General features: G+C 32.6%; 1 protein-coding gene across 8 annotated transcripts in view; it reads left to right on the plus strand.

Moving 5' to 3' along the window:
* CDH12 (cadherin 12) overlaps positions 1-12,757 on the plus strand; it is an 880,529-nt gene extending 867,772 nt beyond the window's left edge. For all 8 annotated transcript variants that reach the window (XM_081053550.1, XM_081053549.1, XM_081053551.1 and 5 more), the window contains 4 exons: positions 81-202; positions 4,070-4,187; positions 8,194-8,445; positions 11,414-12,757. In XM_081053550.1, coding sequence (XP_080909676.1) covers positions 81-202; positions 4,070-4,187; positions 8,194-8,445; positions 11,414-11,913 — 992 coding nt within the window. In that variant the 3' untranslated portion in view covers positions 11,914-12,757. The remainder of the gene's footprint in view (positions 1-80; positions 203-4,069; positions 4,188-8,193; positions 8,446-11,413) is intronic.
* Positions 12,758-16,828: the final 4,071 nt, after the last annotated feature.

Raw genomic sequence — 16,828 nt, forward strand, 5'->3', positions numbered from 1 at the left:
AAAATTTTAATACTACTTCCCATGAAAGTAATAAATGACCATATTTTCTAATCATCTTTTTTTTTTTATCTTTTCAACAGGTAACCCATTATTAACTAGCAAAGTCAACATATTGATTAATGTCTTAGATGTCAATGAATTTCCACCAGAAATAGCTGTGCCATATGAAACAGCTGTGTGTGAAAATGCCAAACCTGGACAGGTATCTTATCAGTATTGTTCAGAGTGTATAAAAATCCTCTACATGCATGTGTTTTCAGTTATAAGACTGTACATGAATGTATATACACATATATGTGTGCATATATGTATATTATGTATGTCTATAATGCATATATGCATGTTATTTTTGTTTGTGTTTTTCTGAATCATGTCTTGATAAAAGAAACCATAAGAGATAGTAAACTCATAAATTAGTGGTACATTTATGAATGCATCGTTAATACCACAGGAGAAAAAGTCATGATGGCCTAGTGAATAATATTTGTATAACAAATAAGGTGTAGGATTGCAGATTCCGCCATGTTTTCCATTCATTTACTGAAGAATTTTTAAAGAACTTGTGACTCTAAATGAGTAATCAACCACCTTAGGGTCCATCCTTCTATTGTTTCTCCTGCTTTACTCACATGCTTTTATGAAAGAGTACTAAAAATCCCTTAAGCCCATGACAAATGGAAAGTTGGTGGGTGATTCAAAATATCTGAATTACATTTTCCTTATTAAGTCAATATTGCTCGAGGGGAGGTTTTAGTGAGGCGATGACAGGAGGGCAGAACGTAGTTAATGAAAGTAACTGTCAAAGCCCTAGGATTTATGTGTGGGGGGTGGGTGGGTAACCAGGTTTTCTCTACCCTGTTATAAATGAATGAATGAGTGAATGAATGAATAAAATAAAACAGTAAAATAATGAGAATAAGGCATAAGCCAATGAAACAGGAATATGGTTAAACCAATACTGTGTACGTAGGTTCCAAAGGAAAATAATATGTTGGTATGCTTTGGTTTGAAGTATATTTCAAACACCTTTACATAGCATAACTGCTCCTCTAAGTGAATTTGAAGAGTGTTGATTCTTACTTGAAAAAACAAAAAAAATCTTAATGTTTGCAACAGCATTTTTATTGAAAAAGACCATTCTTTAATCTACAGTATTTGTTTCAATGTGAATGTCTTCTACACTTTGTAGGACATTTCTCTCATAGTTCTAATCCTGTAGTGTCCATTAAATTTAATTATTACATTAAGGTGAAATATAACTACAAATAAATATTCTGATTTACACTCACCCCATGACAATCAAGTACTTGATAGCTGTATGTGTTATGAGTGGCTGCCATTTTGGTCAGTGCAGATGTAGAATTTCCCATCAGCACAAAAACGTCTAGTGTGCTGTGCTTCTCTAATCCTTCTTTTGTTAATTTGGGGAAAGTATTAATTTCATTACAGCATGATAATTAGTCATATTTTCCAAAGTGATAAATGTGTCTCCTTGATTGTGAATAGGCACAGAAATGTATTTAAACCAAGTTTTAACCCGATTTTGACGTTAAACATGCCCACAATTTACAAAGGCTGAGACCTGTGCCTGCTTTAGTGTCTAAAGTAGTAGATGTTGTGTGAATGTATACCTAAATAAATACCTGATTTAGTTGGGAAGTTATAAGAGGTTTCCCACAACTTACCCATTTTCAACTTTCCAGATTCCAGCACACTCACCCCCAAAATCCAATTCTTTGTTTATGTATTAGGACATTAATTATTTTATATCAATCAGAATCTTGTAATGCAATAAATGAAAGTCTTTGGGAATAGAACTCCGCTTAATGCTTCTGTGTTTGTCTTGTAAGTTAGAATGTTTGGAAATTTGGGAATAGTAGAAATTACTAGAATTATTTCATTTTCTTATGTCTGGACAAATTCATTTTCTTATGCCTGGTGAGGAGCATGGTAGGTCCTTGGAGGCTCTTTTTCTGATAAATAACTTTTGGGCTTTTTGTGTCCTACTGGACCACATTTATGCATAAACCATAGCCCTGAACACCTGTTGAGTTTTCAGGGAGTGTAGTATATAAGCATTTTTTGCTTTTGACCCCAGCCTATCTGCTCCTCATCTAGGAACTCTGCATAGGAACTATTATTTATCTCTTCTGGACTATAATTTTATATGTATATATGGATGTATCACCTATCTATCAAAACAGAGAAAGGTGATACCACATAAACCAGTAAAGATTTAATAGTGAATCAGCACATATTTATATGAGAGTTATTTTCCTTAGGGAAAATAACAATCCCAAGTGACAATTCCAAATAAATACCAGTTTATGCCCAGATTTTCATGTCTCTGCTGTTTTAAAGGGCTTACCTTTATTCTAAAGTTATGTTCTTGATATCTCTTGGGGCTAAATACCCTTAATTAAGTAAATTATTATGTTACTTGTGAGTATTTAAAAGCAAAATAAAACAAAATTTGACAAATAGGTACTGATCCCTAAGTAATTTACAGAAATTTTACAGATAAGATATAGTGATCTGAGCATATGGGATTATGTGAAAGAAAGTTAAAATTTTACACAGTCTACATGTTATTCTTTGACATTCCATGATCTGACCTTTGGTGGCGAATTGTGAATGTCTCATATGACAGTCATAACAAGGAAGTAGATCCTGTGAGACTGATTTACACTGAACCAGAGAACTGAAATTATCACTAGTGGACCAGGTTGTCAATTTACAAATTACTAATAATGCACCAGACACTCAAAATCCCAATATACTTGCCTCTGTGTGTGTGTGTGTTTGTGTGTGTGTGTGTGTACATGAATGTGTATGTGTTTATGCACACACAGCTATATAGAAGGTTGATCATAGTCATAATATTGGGTTTTAACCATGAAATGAAATAAAAAAGTACTAAATAAGTCACATATTTAATGGCATCAATCTAAGATCACATGATACATACTTTGCCCATTTGAACCAGAAGATAGTATGTGAAACCTGAGGTCTTCCCAAATATAGTTGAAGAGTGTGATCACCTGACCATCACAGTGCTCTCCCCATATTACACACACTTCCTGAAATTCATTCTGATGCAAAGCCATTGAATATATTAATAAATAAATGCTTCAAATTGTGCTGATTTGCTTATTAATAAAGTTAATTGTCAATTTCACAGTTGGGCTCTCAGAAGTTATTTCTATTTTTAAATGAAATGTATTTGGGTGACATTGGTTGGTAAAATTGTATACATTTCAAGTGTACATTTCTATAATAGTAACTTGGTGCAAAAGTAATTGCGGTTTTAAAAGTTAAAGATAAATTCAAAACCTGCAATTACTTTTGCACCAACCTAATACATCCAAATTCATAAAGGCATCTTATTAAAGTATCAGAGTTTTACCTACAATGTACACAATGTATGGAAGCAATTTAGAAAGAATTTTGAAACAGGATGAAGACCTCTTATTTTTTAAAGCAACACAATGAAAACATAATTTGTAGTTTTATTCCTTGGGGAAAAGCTAACATAACTATAACAGACATGGGTACTTTGCATCTCTTTTTCTCATAATTTTATTTATTTATGAAAGTAAATCTCATTCTTATAAAGATAACTATATTAAAATTTGCTAACGCAAGGGCTTTTAAATAATCACAGATTTTTTGTCTCCGGTAAGCATTTTCACATTTAGGTTACAAAGCACTTATTTCACCTAATTTAAAATGCAAGCAAAATGCATTTTAATTTTATTTTGCTTGTTAGTGAGAATGTTCAATGTTGTTAAGCTTTTGAGTTATGCATGTATTGATTTGGAATGCACCCATACCTTATAATTGTACCTGCCATTATTAACTCTAAACGTTTAGCTATTTGTTTTGCCATTTTTAACTGTAAATGTTTAGATATAAAATTATGTGTAAATAATTGGTCCACTGATATGAATCCTCAAAGTGTCACTGCCGTCACCTCACTTGCTTCATTAAATAAACTCGTCAGCCTGGTGTGTGAAGGTTCTTTTGAAGCTGATGACTGACTTGAAGTTTCATCTCGACTTTGTTGCAGATCATTCAGATAGTCAGCGCTGCAGACCGAGATCTTGCACCCGCTGGGCCGCAGTTCTCCTTTAGATTATCACCTGAAGCTGCCATCAAACCAAATTTTACAGTCCGTGACTTCAGAAGTAAGTTTAACCACATAAAAATTCACCTCTTATCATGTAACTCTGTAAAAGGACACAAAGGTAGAAATTGATTCTACCTTTCTACCATTGATTCTAAAAGCACCCAAGCTCATAAGATATGGAAATCCATATCTGAGAAACATAAAATGTGATAACTAGTAGTTAATAAATATTTATTATAGATTATTTTAATCTATATAGAGTATCTAATGAGCCAAATGCCTTCCATTTAGAATGCAGACAATCTCTGAATGAGGCATTCAATAAAAGGCCGTCTGGGATATAAAATGCTTTTCCTGTTTAAAATATATCCTTTGTTCTGCGTGCACATTACTTGTACGTACAAATAGGTGACTTCTTAGTATCCATTACTTCTCATGGATATATATATATATACACACATATATTACATTTTCTTTTTCTATACATTGATAAAAAGCATTTTAATAGTGGAAATGAAGTTTTATTTGAGTAACACATGTTACAGCACAGATTAAAAATACAGGCTTTGTACTTAGAATGATATAGGTTTCCATTCCCACTCCATTACTACATAAAGGGCAGACTCTAAATGCATTAAGTTATATTAAATAATGTCAACCTCATAGTATTTATATTAAATAAAATAATACAGGCATCCTTTAACACAACACCTAAACATATGTCCAAGACCATTTTGCTACGATCTGTACTATCATGTCTACTCTTAACATTTCTACCACCACTACTAGTACTATCACTACTACCACTGCTACTACTAGTCACACTGTCATTTCTGCTACTCTTTCACCCACTTTAAAAAAGGAAAAGAAACAGGACTGGAAATATTAAGGCTCACTACTGCTCCTTGTTTCTGATTTGATTAGTCTGTGACTTTGGGTATTCTACGTCTGCTAAATTTCCATACTCTAAATGATGGGAATTAAGAACACCTGAGTTTATAATATGGAGGAGGACAAAGTTTTGCTCAGTTCTATACTTATACAACAAATGCACCAATCGTAATGAAATGGTGATGATGATGGGGATTAATAGAAGTCAAATGATGTTTTGAGGAAACTTAGTTTTCTGCAAATACTTAGGGGAAAGAAATGACTCCCCACATTTTGTCACAGAAGGAAATTTAGTATGATTTCCTGCATTGTGAGGGATGGCTACAAATGAAACAGGGTCATAAATATGAGGGGCCTTGTAAATAGAGCGAACACACATTTTTTCATGAAAACTGGACCATTTTGGAGAGTAGAAGTGAATAATATTAGTGATTTCAAATTGGAACATCATATATAAAAATAGGGCTAAGTCACACCAGAGACATGGTCACCGTGTCTGCAAGCTATTTAAAGAGATTATAACTTAAATCCACTGACTTGAGAAGTCTTTGAAAGGTTTAAGCCAGAGGATAAAGAGTTCAAATTTGCATTTATGAAGATCAGGTTGGACATAGTGTGGAAAAGACACTAGAGGGATATAAGACTGGTTCAGATGCTACTGCAGAAATTGGGTGAGAGAGTCTTAGATTAGGATAATGGTTGTGAGGATAGAGGCTAGTGGATGGAAATCGGATTAACAGGATTTAAAGCTGGATCTCTTAGATTTTATATGTGATATGATGGAAAAGTACGCTAATCATACTTTCACATCATTGGCACGGGCACGCAGGTAGATGATCATATCATTTAGTAACGTCATCATTGTCTATTTTCCACCATTGCATCCTTGTTGGAATATCTATATCTAATTAACTATGATAATGTGAAGCAGATCACCTTGCCTCATAGCACAGTGTTCTCTCACAGTCTGAAATGTGCCTCTCATATAGCATTTACCATATTCCCTGTTTTAAGTTATATTTGTAAGCATAAGATTTTTTTTTTCAGGTGGATGGAAACATTTTTTTTTTACCTCACATATTTTATATTTACCTTTTTTTGTTTGTTTTGGGAGAACATTTAAGTTCTACACAATTAGCAAAATTTAATTATGATACAAAGTTATCAACGATAGTCACGTTATACATTGGATTCTCTGACTTATTCATCTTACAACTGAGAGTTTGTACCTCTTCCTATTTTATACCCCTAATGCCTGGGGACCACATTTCTACGCTCTGCTTCTATGAGTTCAACTTTTTCTTTTTATTCCACGTATAAGTAAGATTATAGAGAATTTATCTTTCTCTGTCTGGCTTATTTCACTTAGCATGTCTTCCAGATCCATCCACTTTGTCAAAAATGACAGTTTCCTTATTTTGTAACGCTGGATACTACTACTACTATTACTATTACCATATATATATATATATATATATATATATATATATATATATATATATATACACACACACATACATATATACATATATTACATTTTATTTATCCATACATTGATAAAAACCATTTTAATAGTGGAAATGAAGTTTAATTTCTTTTTGCATTCCCATTATGGACAGCACAATGAATTTTTATGTGGTTATATCTCAGTAATAATGTACTGGACATAAACAATAACACAAGAGTAGGCTGCCTTTTGACCTAACGTGCATTTAAGAATATTAAATTTCTACCTCCCCAAGTTCAGATACAATAGTTTTTCTGACTTCCCACTTCTATTAACCCTTTTCATCCAGATTTCAAACTTTGATCCTTGACTGTTCCTTCTACCCAGACTCAAATATCCAACTGTCAGTTGCTGAAGATTTCAATGTTAATTCAACTAGTTTCTATTTTTCCATTCCTACTATCAACACAGGTACCTGGAACCACTTTCATTGGAAATATTATTATAGACACTTGACATCTTAATATTTTAATTTAAAAATATCCTTTCTGTAATAACAAGTAACTCTTCCCATACCAAAGTCCATCTTACAATGTAAAGTTTTTTTCATCTTGCATTTTCTCACCAAAATGAATAGAGAGGAGCTGCCAATATTTAGTTGTTGAAAGTAGCATCTTCAAATAGACAAATGAAATATAACTGAAATAGTACCATTTTTGTGACTTTTTTTTTACCTGATTCCAAAGTGTGTGTTACATATGGCTATAATAAACTAAATATTAACAAATTTCTAAAAATATTTAAAAAATGTTTCTAGGAGTTACTTCAATAGACATCAAAATAAAATAGTGTTATGAGTAAAACAAAATTTTCATTACTATGTGTAGAAATAAAAGAAGTAAAGAGCAAATGCATACAAAAGGATGCTGTCAATAGGATTATTAACTGCATTTATATAAAACTAATAATCACTATTGTCTTGGATTATTCCAAGTAAATATTGCTATTTTGATTTTATCAAAAGTAGAATGAATTACTTTTGTGATTAATGTGGTGATTATTATACTTCATGATGTTGAAATTTTTTAATAAATCTTGATGTTATTAACAAACTTTTTTCTTCCCGTCTTCGTTCCTTACACTGATGTGCAAAGTTAAAGTATAGATACAGATACAGATACAGATACAGATACAGATACAGATACAGATACAGATACAGATACAGATACAGATACAGATATAGATATAGGTATAGATTTGGGGGGGAAATCAAGTTTTAATCTGATATAGTAAATTGATATTTTTTGTATTTTAAAGATTATGTTCTTAAGTAAGATTGTTTGAAGATTCATATTTTGCAATAATTTGTTTTTTTAACATGTAAGAAAAATAATCATATAATTGATTTTTCTCAATGAGATTTTGACGTCAGAAAAAATATGAGTAAACATGCATACCTCTTGTTTTGCAAACTATCGTATAGTCTTTCTGAATAATAAATTTATCTTACACCAGAGAAGATTAATGTGTCTTCTTTGCCTAAAGGTTATTTTGATTACCATAGATTCTATTTTGGTACCTTTCATAATGATAAAAGAAAGAATTAAAATATGGATATATTTTACTGATTCAAACAGAGTTTCCAACTGTTTAATAAATATCAAACTGTCAGATTTAAAGTGAAGCTTATAGTAACCATCTTAATCACAAATGTCATGTTTTATAGACAACACAGCTGGAATTGAGACCCAAAGAAATGGATACAACCGCAGACAGCAAGAGTTGTATTTTCTCCCTATTATAATAGAAGACAGCAGCTATCCTGTCCAGAGCAGCACAAACACCATGACTATTCGAGTTTGTAGATGTGACTCTGATGGTACCATCCTTTCTTGTAATGTGGAAGCCATTTTTCTACCTGTAGGACTCAGTACTGGGGCTTTGATTGCAATCCTACTGTGCATTGTTATACTCTTAGGTTGGTTTCAATATTATATATCTATCTATCTGTCTATCTGTCTATCATCTATCTATCTATCTATCTATCTATCTATCTATCTATCTATCTATCTATCTATATCATCTTCTGTCTATATCATCTTCTGTGTGTCTTCTCTCTCCTCCATAAGGTAAATCAATGTTTCTTTGCTGAACTGTCATACATAGAGAAGGAAGATGGTCTATCTATATTGAAATATATTTAATTAAAATTAAATTTTTGTTTCATGTCTCATGGATATTGCCACAAGTCATAAATCAATCACATCATCAAAAATACAAAAGTTTGTTCAAGCCTTAGGGTATTTTCAAGTAATAACAGTTTGTGGAACTTGCCTCAATGAAATTTTCTATAATAAATATCCTATTTACATCAGTGGCTTCTCAATTTGTTTTACATCCTAGTAACCATTGCTTCCTAAGATTTTTGTATAACCTTTAAAAAATATAGTAGATGAACAGTGGTTGCCAAATACCAGTTTAATAAATAAAGAAAAGAGAAAGAACAGGAAAGAAACAGAGAGAAAGTAAAGGGACATCTTTTATTTTCTTGTTTAAACTGCCAGCCAGAAGCAATTTTTATTCCACTTTTCCCACATCTCCTCACATCAAAATTCTAATCATTTCCACTAGAACAGAACATACCACAGTTCAATATCGAGAAGCACTGCAAAGGAAAATGATTGACGTGAATGTACTCCGCAACATCTCTGTGAGAATAAATATAAACCTACATTTGGGGTTTCCCTCTTCCGTCGACTCTGTTCAGCTGACTCCATATCACTTATTAATTTGCTTCCAGAATCACAAGAGAAAGAGAGATTTTATATTTTTCTGGTCGTTCTTTTAAATTCAAAGTGCAACAGATACAAAGTCGGACACTGTGGAATCAGGTTATATATACATGTTTATTATTTAACCAAAAATTTTGACAAATATAGATACCTTCCTTTATTTCTAGGATAAAAAACAAAACTAAAAATAATTACTAGGGTATAAAGCATCGAGTAAGCCATTATCTAATAGTTTGTGAAGAACATTTTCTGAGTCATAAACTCATGTTGCTTTGGAGGATAAAGTGCTAGTCCAATTTGCATGATGTAGATATTAATCCACACAAGCAACCTTGGTGCATATAACAATGTATTTTTCACAACTTCATAATTCATAGTAAATTATATCTGTCATCTGTTTGTATTGATGATAGAAACTTTAATATGGCAGATTCAAAATAATGTTCTCAAATCTGAAATGGAAAGTGATCAATCAGGTGTTTAACTTCAAATCAACCGTTCCTCTCTCATATTCCTCTTTTCTCTAAAAGCTAGCTGAGTCCTAGAGTATTTGCATACCAATCTACCATGACTTGGAATATTCTGGATGCTTGCCTCTAGGCACGAGCCCTGGTACAGTGTAGCAATTAATCTTGCCCAGGTCAACCTTATCATGCACTGACATCTGCCACTTTTCATCCAAACACTTACTGAGTGTCCACAGTGTGCCTGCACTGTTCTAGAACTGTGAATTTGTTAGCATATGCAGTAAATGTTGATGCTCTTAGTCTTGCCATGGAGTCTACTTAAAAGTCCATCTATTGTTTGACTTCCTTAACCAATCTCAGATTCCTTTAAATTGTCCAGCTTATTCTTAACCATTTTCATATCCTTCCTGGAGCAAGGGGAAGTATAAGAAACATGTGGTATCCAGATAACTTTTAGGTGACCCTCAAGTACATCTATCTAGTCTCTATCTCAGTCATGGCAACGCTAAAGCCATTTTATATGCAAGTCTTCTCTGTGACGTTTGCTGTCTCTCATGTACTTCCTGCATGAAAAACTGATAGTCTCTTTAGTTCTGAAATTTGCCTAAACACCAGAGGAAAACAGAGTGCTAAATATCTCTGTAAGGCCCATTGTAACGAAGCTCTACCTATATCTCCTCCCTACTTTCAATTTATTAAACTCTAATTTTGGAGGAGGACGGAATAAATGAGCTTTCATTATCATGCAGTGTCTTCTACTTTCTAACCCTATGGCAATTGTCCTCCAGATTTGGCTGTGGTAAATCAAACACTTTTTGTCTTTCAACCTATTACCACTGCTGTCGAGGAGGGGGCATATTATGACAGGCAAAGTTGAGAGCTGACGTCATGCTTTGAATTTGTATCTATTCATTCCTACAAGAAATAGACACTATAAAGTTAGTGATAGCTGTGAGAAAATGAGAAACAAAGAGAGATTCAATGAGAGCATGTAATTAACTATTTAAAAATATCATCATGCTTCAGGAATGTAACCTGAAATGCTAGACATTTGGTTTGGGAAATGTCTCAATATGTCAGAACATGGAATTTAAATAATTAAAGATCTTAGTTGATATGATTTCTAAAAATAAGACCTGTATATCCTATGTTCTTTCTTTCTTTTTTTTTTCCTTTCCTTATATTGCTTTTAAAAGTGATTGCCACATTTCATTAGAAATACAGTAGCATTACAATTTGGAAACTGTGGTTTGAATAATATCTAAGTATTACTATGGGCTATAATATTCAAGTTATACATTGATATAACATACCAATGTTATACAGCTTTGTGCTTAGAGCAATCGTTATTATTATTTTTATTTTTGTAACACCTTTTCTACCTCACAGCAAAATGTTTAAATATAGTATATATATTAAACATAAGGCTAAAATTGTTTGATTGTATGAATAATTTTGTTATGATTTTTGGCTACTTAAAATTTTAAAATGAGGTTGAGTGTAGACAATGAAAAAACTGTAACCATAAATATGATTCTTATTGATTACAGTATGTTTACTTTGAAAATCATAGGATGTCATTAAGGAAAACCAGCCAGTCCTGGTCATCTTTCTTTTTTTTATTTTTTTTTGGGGGAAGAGGTGAAGTGACATGCTCTCAAATTGCATTTTTTTTGTCTTATTCTAGTCATAGTTGTGCTGTATGTAGCTCTGCGACGACAGAAGAAAAAGGACACCCTGATGACCTCTAAAGAAGACATCAGAGACAACGTTATCCACTATGATGATGAAGGAGGCGGGGAGGAGGACACCCAGGCTTTCGACATTGGTGCTCTGAGAAATCCAAAAGTGATCGAAGATAATAAAATTCGTAGGGATATAAAACCAGACTCTCTCTGTTTACCTCGGCAGAGACCACTGGTGGAGGATAACACAGACATAAGGGATTTTATTAATCAAAGGCTACAGGAAAATGATGTGGACCCAACTGCTCCACCATATGATTCATTGGCAACATATGCCTATGAAGGAAACGGATCAGTAGCTGACTCCCTTAGCTCCATAGACTCTCTCACCACGGAAGCGGACCAGGACTACGACTATCTGACAGACTGGGGACCCCGCTTTAAAGTCTTGGCGGACATGTTTGGCGAAGAAGAGAATTATAATCCTGATAAAGTCACTTAGGGAAAAAAAAAGACTATAACACAACCAACAGGAGAAATTTAAGAAAAAGAAACACAAATAGAAATATCACACACACACACACACACACACACACACACACACCCCTTCCACAGGCTTTATAGGACAAGATTCCTTTGATTATCTGGTTTCTAGCAAGTTGCTATATTTATCATGTTGTCAGTTTTGGTTTATTCTGCCAACACAAGATAAATCCTGTTATATGTACTTGTTTGGTTTTGTTTTGTTATTTTTGAAATGCACTGAGACAAGCTCAGGCCTATTAAATACAATGTACCGACATGACAACCTAGAACGAAGATAGCTATGTGGCATCACGGTGGAAGAGTGTTCGATTTTTCTTAATTCCACTAAAGTGCCTATTGAAACTCTTATCATTTAAAGTGGTGTGCAGTACACTCTGCTGTGATGGCACTGCAGGATTCAGAGACACAGAGGACGGAAATCAAAGACACTGTCTTATGCCCAGGAGCAATAGCAACATGCTGACTTCTAATTCCTTTTGAGGATAAACGAAGAATACTTTTGGAACTCATCTTCTTATAATTCAAAGTTGTTTTTTTCTTTCTTTCTTAAACTGTATGCCAAAACACATTTGTTTTTCCTACCCTTTCAGAAAATTGAAATAAATGTGGTAATAAATATGTCAGTCTTAAGTTTTAAAAGAAAATTTTTGATCATATCATTAGTTCATATTAAAGCTGTTCCTTAAAATGCTACTTTTTTCAAAAAAATAAAATTTTAAGAAAAGGCATTTTTAAAAATTCCTCTTTATAAAGAGAGGCCTCAGGGCTGAAACTCCATCTTAAAATAAATATTGGTTTTGTTTCAATACTGTGCTGGTGTGTGGAAGGTTGGTTTTAACAAGTGGCCAGATCATTGAAGTCTTCTTTCATAGATAAAATTTTAAGTTATGTTTCTATGAAACTCTTTGGGGGAAAAGAAGTGCCGTTAATTTAAACATGGGAAAAATAAATTCATTATACAGCTTCTCAGAGATTCTTACAGTGCAGTGATTACTTGATGACTAAAGAAAGTAAAATACATATCCAATAATACAGGATTAATTTATAGCAAGTCTAAAAATGATTTGATATACATGACTAAACAAATAAAAAATCAGGGACTTCAAAATTTCAAACCAACGACTAACTCCTAAAGTGCACACTAACGCAAAATCAGGCAGTGGATTTACATATTTTATTAACATGAATTTGGATTTACATATTTTATTAACATGAATTTAAACATTGTCATTATTTTAGAGCTTAGAGTTGCTTCATTTCACTATCACCTACAATAATTCTAATGTATATGACTCCCTTTAAAGAACTTTTATTTTTTTATTTGATGCAGATTTATAGGAATATGAATATTAGACTTAAGACACTTATAGATTTATCCTGATCCATCAATTAAATCTATCTGTATTTATGAAATATTTATTAGTATATTTATATTTGCTAGGTTGTGAAAGTAAAAATTCACACTTGAGAAAAACAGGTAGAGATATGGATAATATAGATAACTTGTATTCAGTCCTTTCATTTATTCAATGCTTACTTCAAAAATATCAAACTAATAATTATGATGTGGCAATTTGGCCACTTAAATCTGCATTTCCCATCCCTTTATTGGTAGCTAATACTCTTCTTGTTGTCTCTACCAGAAACAATTGTTGAACTAATTTTCATCTTCCCACCATCCCACCACCTCAGTGTTATCTTTGTTCTACCCCTGGGAACTGCATTAGAATACTCATGTAGCATAATAATTTGCAGTGTAATATGCTTTGGGAAATACTTCTTTTTTTTTTTTTTTTTTTTTTTTAAAGCTGGTGATGTTATAGCCCTACTGGAGAAAAAAAAACTAGGGTGACTTCTGGGTTTTCTCTAAAATTACGATTTGCTGTGCAGTGATGCGTAGCTCTTTCCAGAAGGTTAATACACAAAATCACTTTGGGATGACAAACAAATTCTTGTCTGGAATTACTGTATTTTGCATCTTGGTAGAGAATTTAACTGTTGTTGCTTACAGTCACACAGCTGAAAAATGGTGGCATGAAGAAAACTTGGGAGGGGTAGGCCATTTTAAATCATAGGACTGAGATACTAAGCAAAAATATAAAATTGGTGGGTCTTATTTTCACCTAATAAGCCTTTTGTTTTCAATACCTCCATCTTTTATTTTTGCTACATCACTGCATTAATTAGTTAGGGCTTCTCTAAGAACGTACCACAGACTGAGTGGCTTAAACAACAGAACTTTATTTCCTCAAAGTTCTAGAAGGTAGAAATCCAAGATCAAGGTGTGGACAGAACTGGTTTCTTTTAAGGGCTGCTCTTGTTGGCCTGTTGATGGCCGTATAATCTCTGCATTTTTACATAGTATTCCCTGGGCTAATTCATCTTCTTTTAATAATACCAATCATACTGAGCTTACTCACATAACTCATCTTTAATTTAATTAACTCATTACAGGTCATATCTCCAAATACTTCAAATTCTTCTGAGGTACTGATGATTAGGACTTCCAAATATGAATTTTAGGAGATAAAATTCAGCCCACAACAACCACACAGATGTTAATAACGTTTTAAGTATTTGGTTCATATTAAACAAGCTAACAAACAAGCATGTGGAAAAAAATATATAAACTTCAATGGAAGTAATATCATACAATGTGAAATCAGAGGAGTGATATGGTGAAAAGAGGTCTTTCGGTGATCATAAGTATGAATAATTATGGAATATCATTTACACTACAAAAAGCTCTAGCCCTAATATTTCAATACTTGCAGTATCTTGGAATTATTTTTTTCATTTATAATAACATAATCACTGGCATTCATTCAGGTATTAAGCAGCATAAAAATATTTACAACTTACACAAGGAATTTCGACCATTAATAATTGTGTCATGAACTTTCTATTAAATCGCATGTTTCTTTTACAGAAATATATATGTATGTGTTATATGTAACACATATATGTTGCATATATTTATAAAATGTAACCTTTATTGTGCACAAAGTAGTATTCAACCAACACATGAGAGTAAAACAGTGTGATATACTAGAAATAATCTAAAATTGCTTTTGTATCTAATTCTGTCACTAACTGGATGTCAGATGGGGCAAGCACCTTTGTCTCCCTGTGCTCTAGTCTCTGGAGTAAAATTAACTTGTTGCTCTTGGTATTATAAAAGTTTCCTCTGAAATATCTTCACTCTTATGTTCTAGGTACTATTACAGGAAGTCCCTTAAACCATTTACATATTGATTACATAACATTTTGATAATCATAGAGATCTTTAAAAAATATATCAAACATCTTTGAAATATGGATTTAATTGATTATACATTACCATTCACCATGTACCACATCAGAAGAGCCAAGCAACTGTTTCTTAATAACTTTCAAAATAATTTAGCATGATTGAATGGTAATGATGCGCGTAGGAAGAGTGAAAAAATAAAAGTTTCAAAATACCCACAACTCAAATTTTGAGCCAAAGAGGAAAAATAAGTGATTGGATAAAAACATTAGAAGGAATGTCTTAAAGAGAACATTCTAGGAATCCTTTAAAACATTTCTGTTGTATTAAAATGTGAATTCTTAAAAGCAGATGTAAACATGCAGGTACTAAATTTTAAGTGGGCCCCAAACTAACTAGATCTGAAAATAGTTAACAAAGTGAGGGCAAATGACATCAGTTTGCTGAGAGAGAGAGAGAGAGAGAGAGAGAGAGAGAGAGAGAGAGAGAGAGAGAGAGAGAGAGAGAGAGAGAGAATTTTAATAAATCTCTCCATGTCTGAAAATTTCTCTTGCCTCCTCACCCAATTTATATTTTACCTAGGTACATAGAGCTCATTTAAAATCATTTTATCCTTAATATTTTGAAGGTGTTTTCTATCAGATTTTATCATTCAACTCAGCTGGTGAAATATACAGAAGGATGCATTTATAACTCCTTCCTTTATATGTGCTATGATTTTTTCATGATGAGTTCAGATTTTTTCTTTTTTTGGTGTTACGAAATTCCACACTAATGTATTGAGATTTGTCATTTTCAGGACTAGACACTCTGAGGTTCCTGTCCATATGGAACCTCAGTTTCTTCAGTTTGGGGAGATTTCCTTGTATCCCTTGATGGTTTCCTACCTTGTTTCTTTCAGTTCAGTCCTTGTGAAATTATTAATATTCGGTTTTTGAATGCTTTGGATTTGAGTTAAGTTGTATTATCTTTTAACTATCACTTCCCATCTTATATTTTATCCTATTTTCGTGATTACCTTTTCATCTTTTCCAGTTCTAATGATTTACTTTGTAGTGATTTTTTTTTTAATTTCAAGAGTTTTGTTTTGTTTTGTTTTGTTTTTTGTTTTTTTGTTTTTTTGTTATTGTTTTATTCTGTTCTCTGTCTTTCCTATTAGTCTGTTCTTGTTGATTGATAATTTGGTATTTTACTCTCTGATAATGTTAACTGAAGTACTTTTAAAAAATGTGGAATAACTTTTTTTCTCTGAATTATGTGTTTCAAACATATTATGAGAAAAGAGAGACATAGACATTCATTTTAATTTATTATATTTTAACTCATGTCTCATTCCAGTCCTCTGCCATATTTGATATATCAAAATCAGATATTCCAGGATTTTGATGAGAAGGAAAGTTATCTACTATCCTGCAACTTTGGTTCTTTAGTCTGCAGATTTTATGCCCAGCTTCATTCATCACTGTTCCATTTACTTTCCGATAATTTACCCAAAGGGCTTGTCTGCTACTGGACAATGTGCCATTCTCTTTATTGCTGTGGGGATATGTACACATATACAAACACAAACATACCATACATATGCACATATGTATGTTCTAGAAATAAATATTTCTCTATA

Source organism: Rhinolophus hipposideros, assembly GCF_964194185.1.
Source record: "Rhinolophus hipposideros genome assembly, chromosome: 7".
Lineage (NCBI taxonomy): Eukaryota > Metazoa > Chordata > Mammalia > Chiroptera > Rhinolophidae > Rhinolophus > Rhinolophus hipposideros.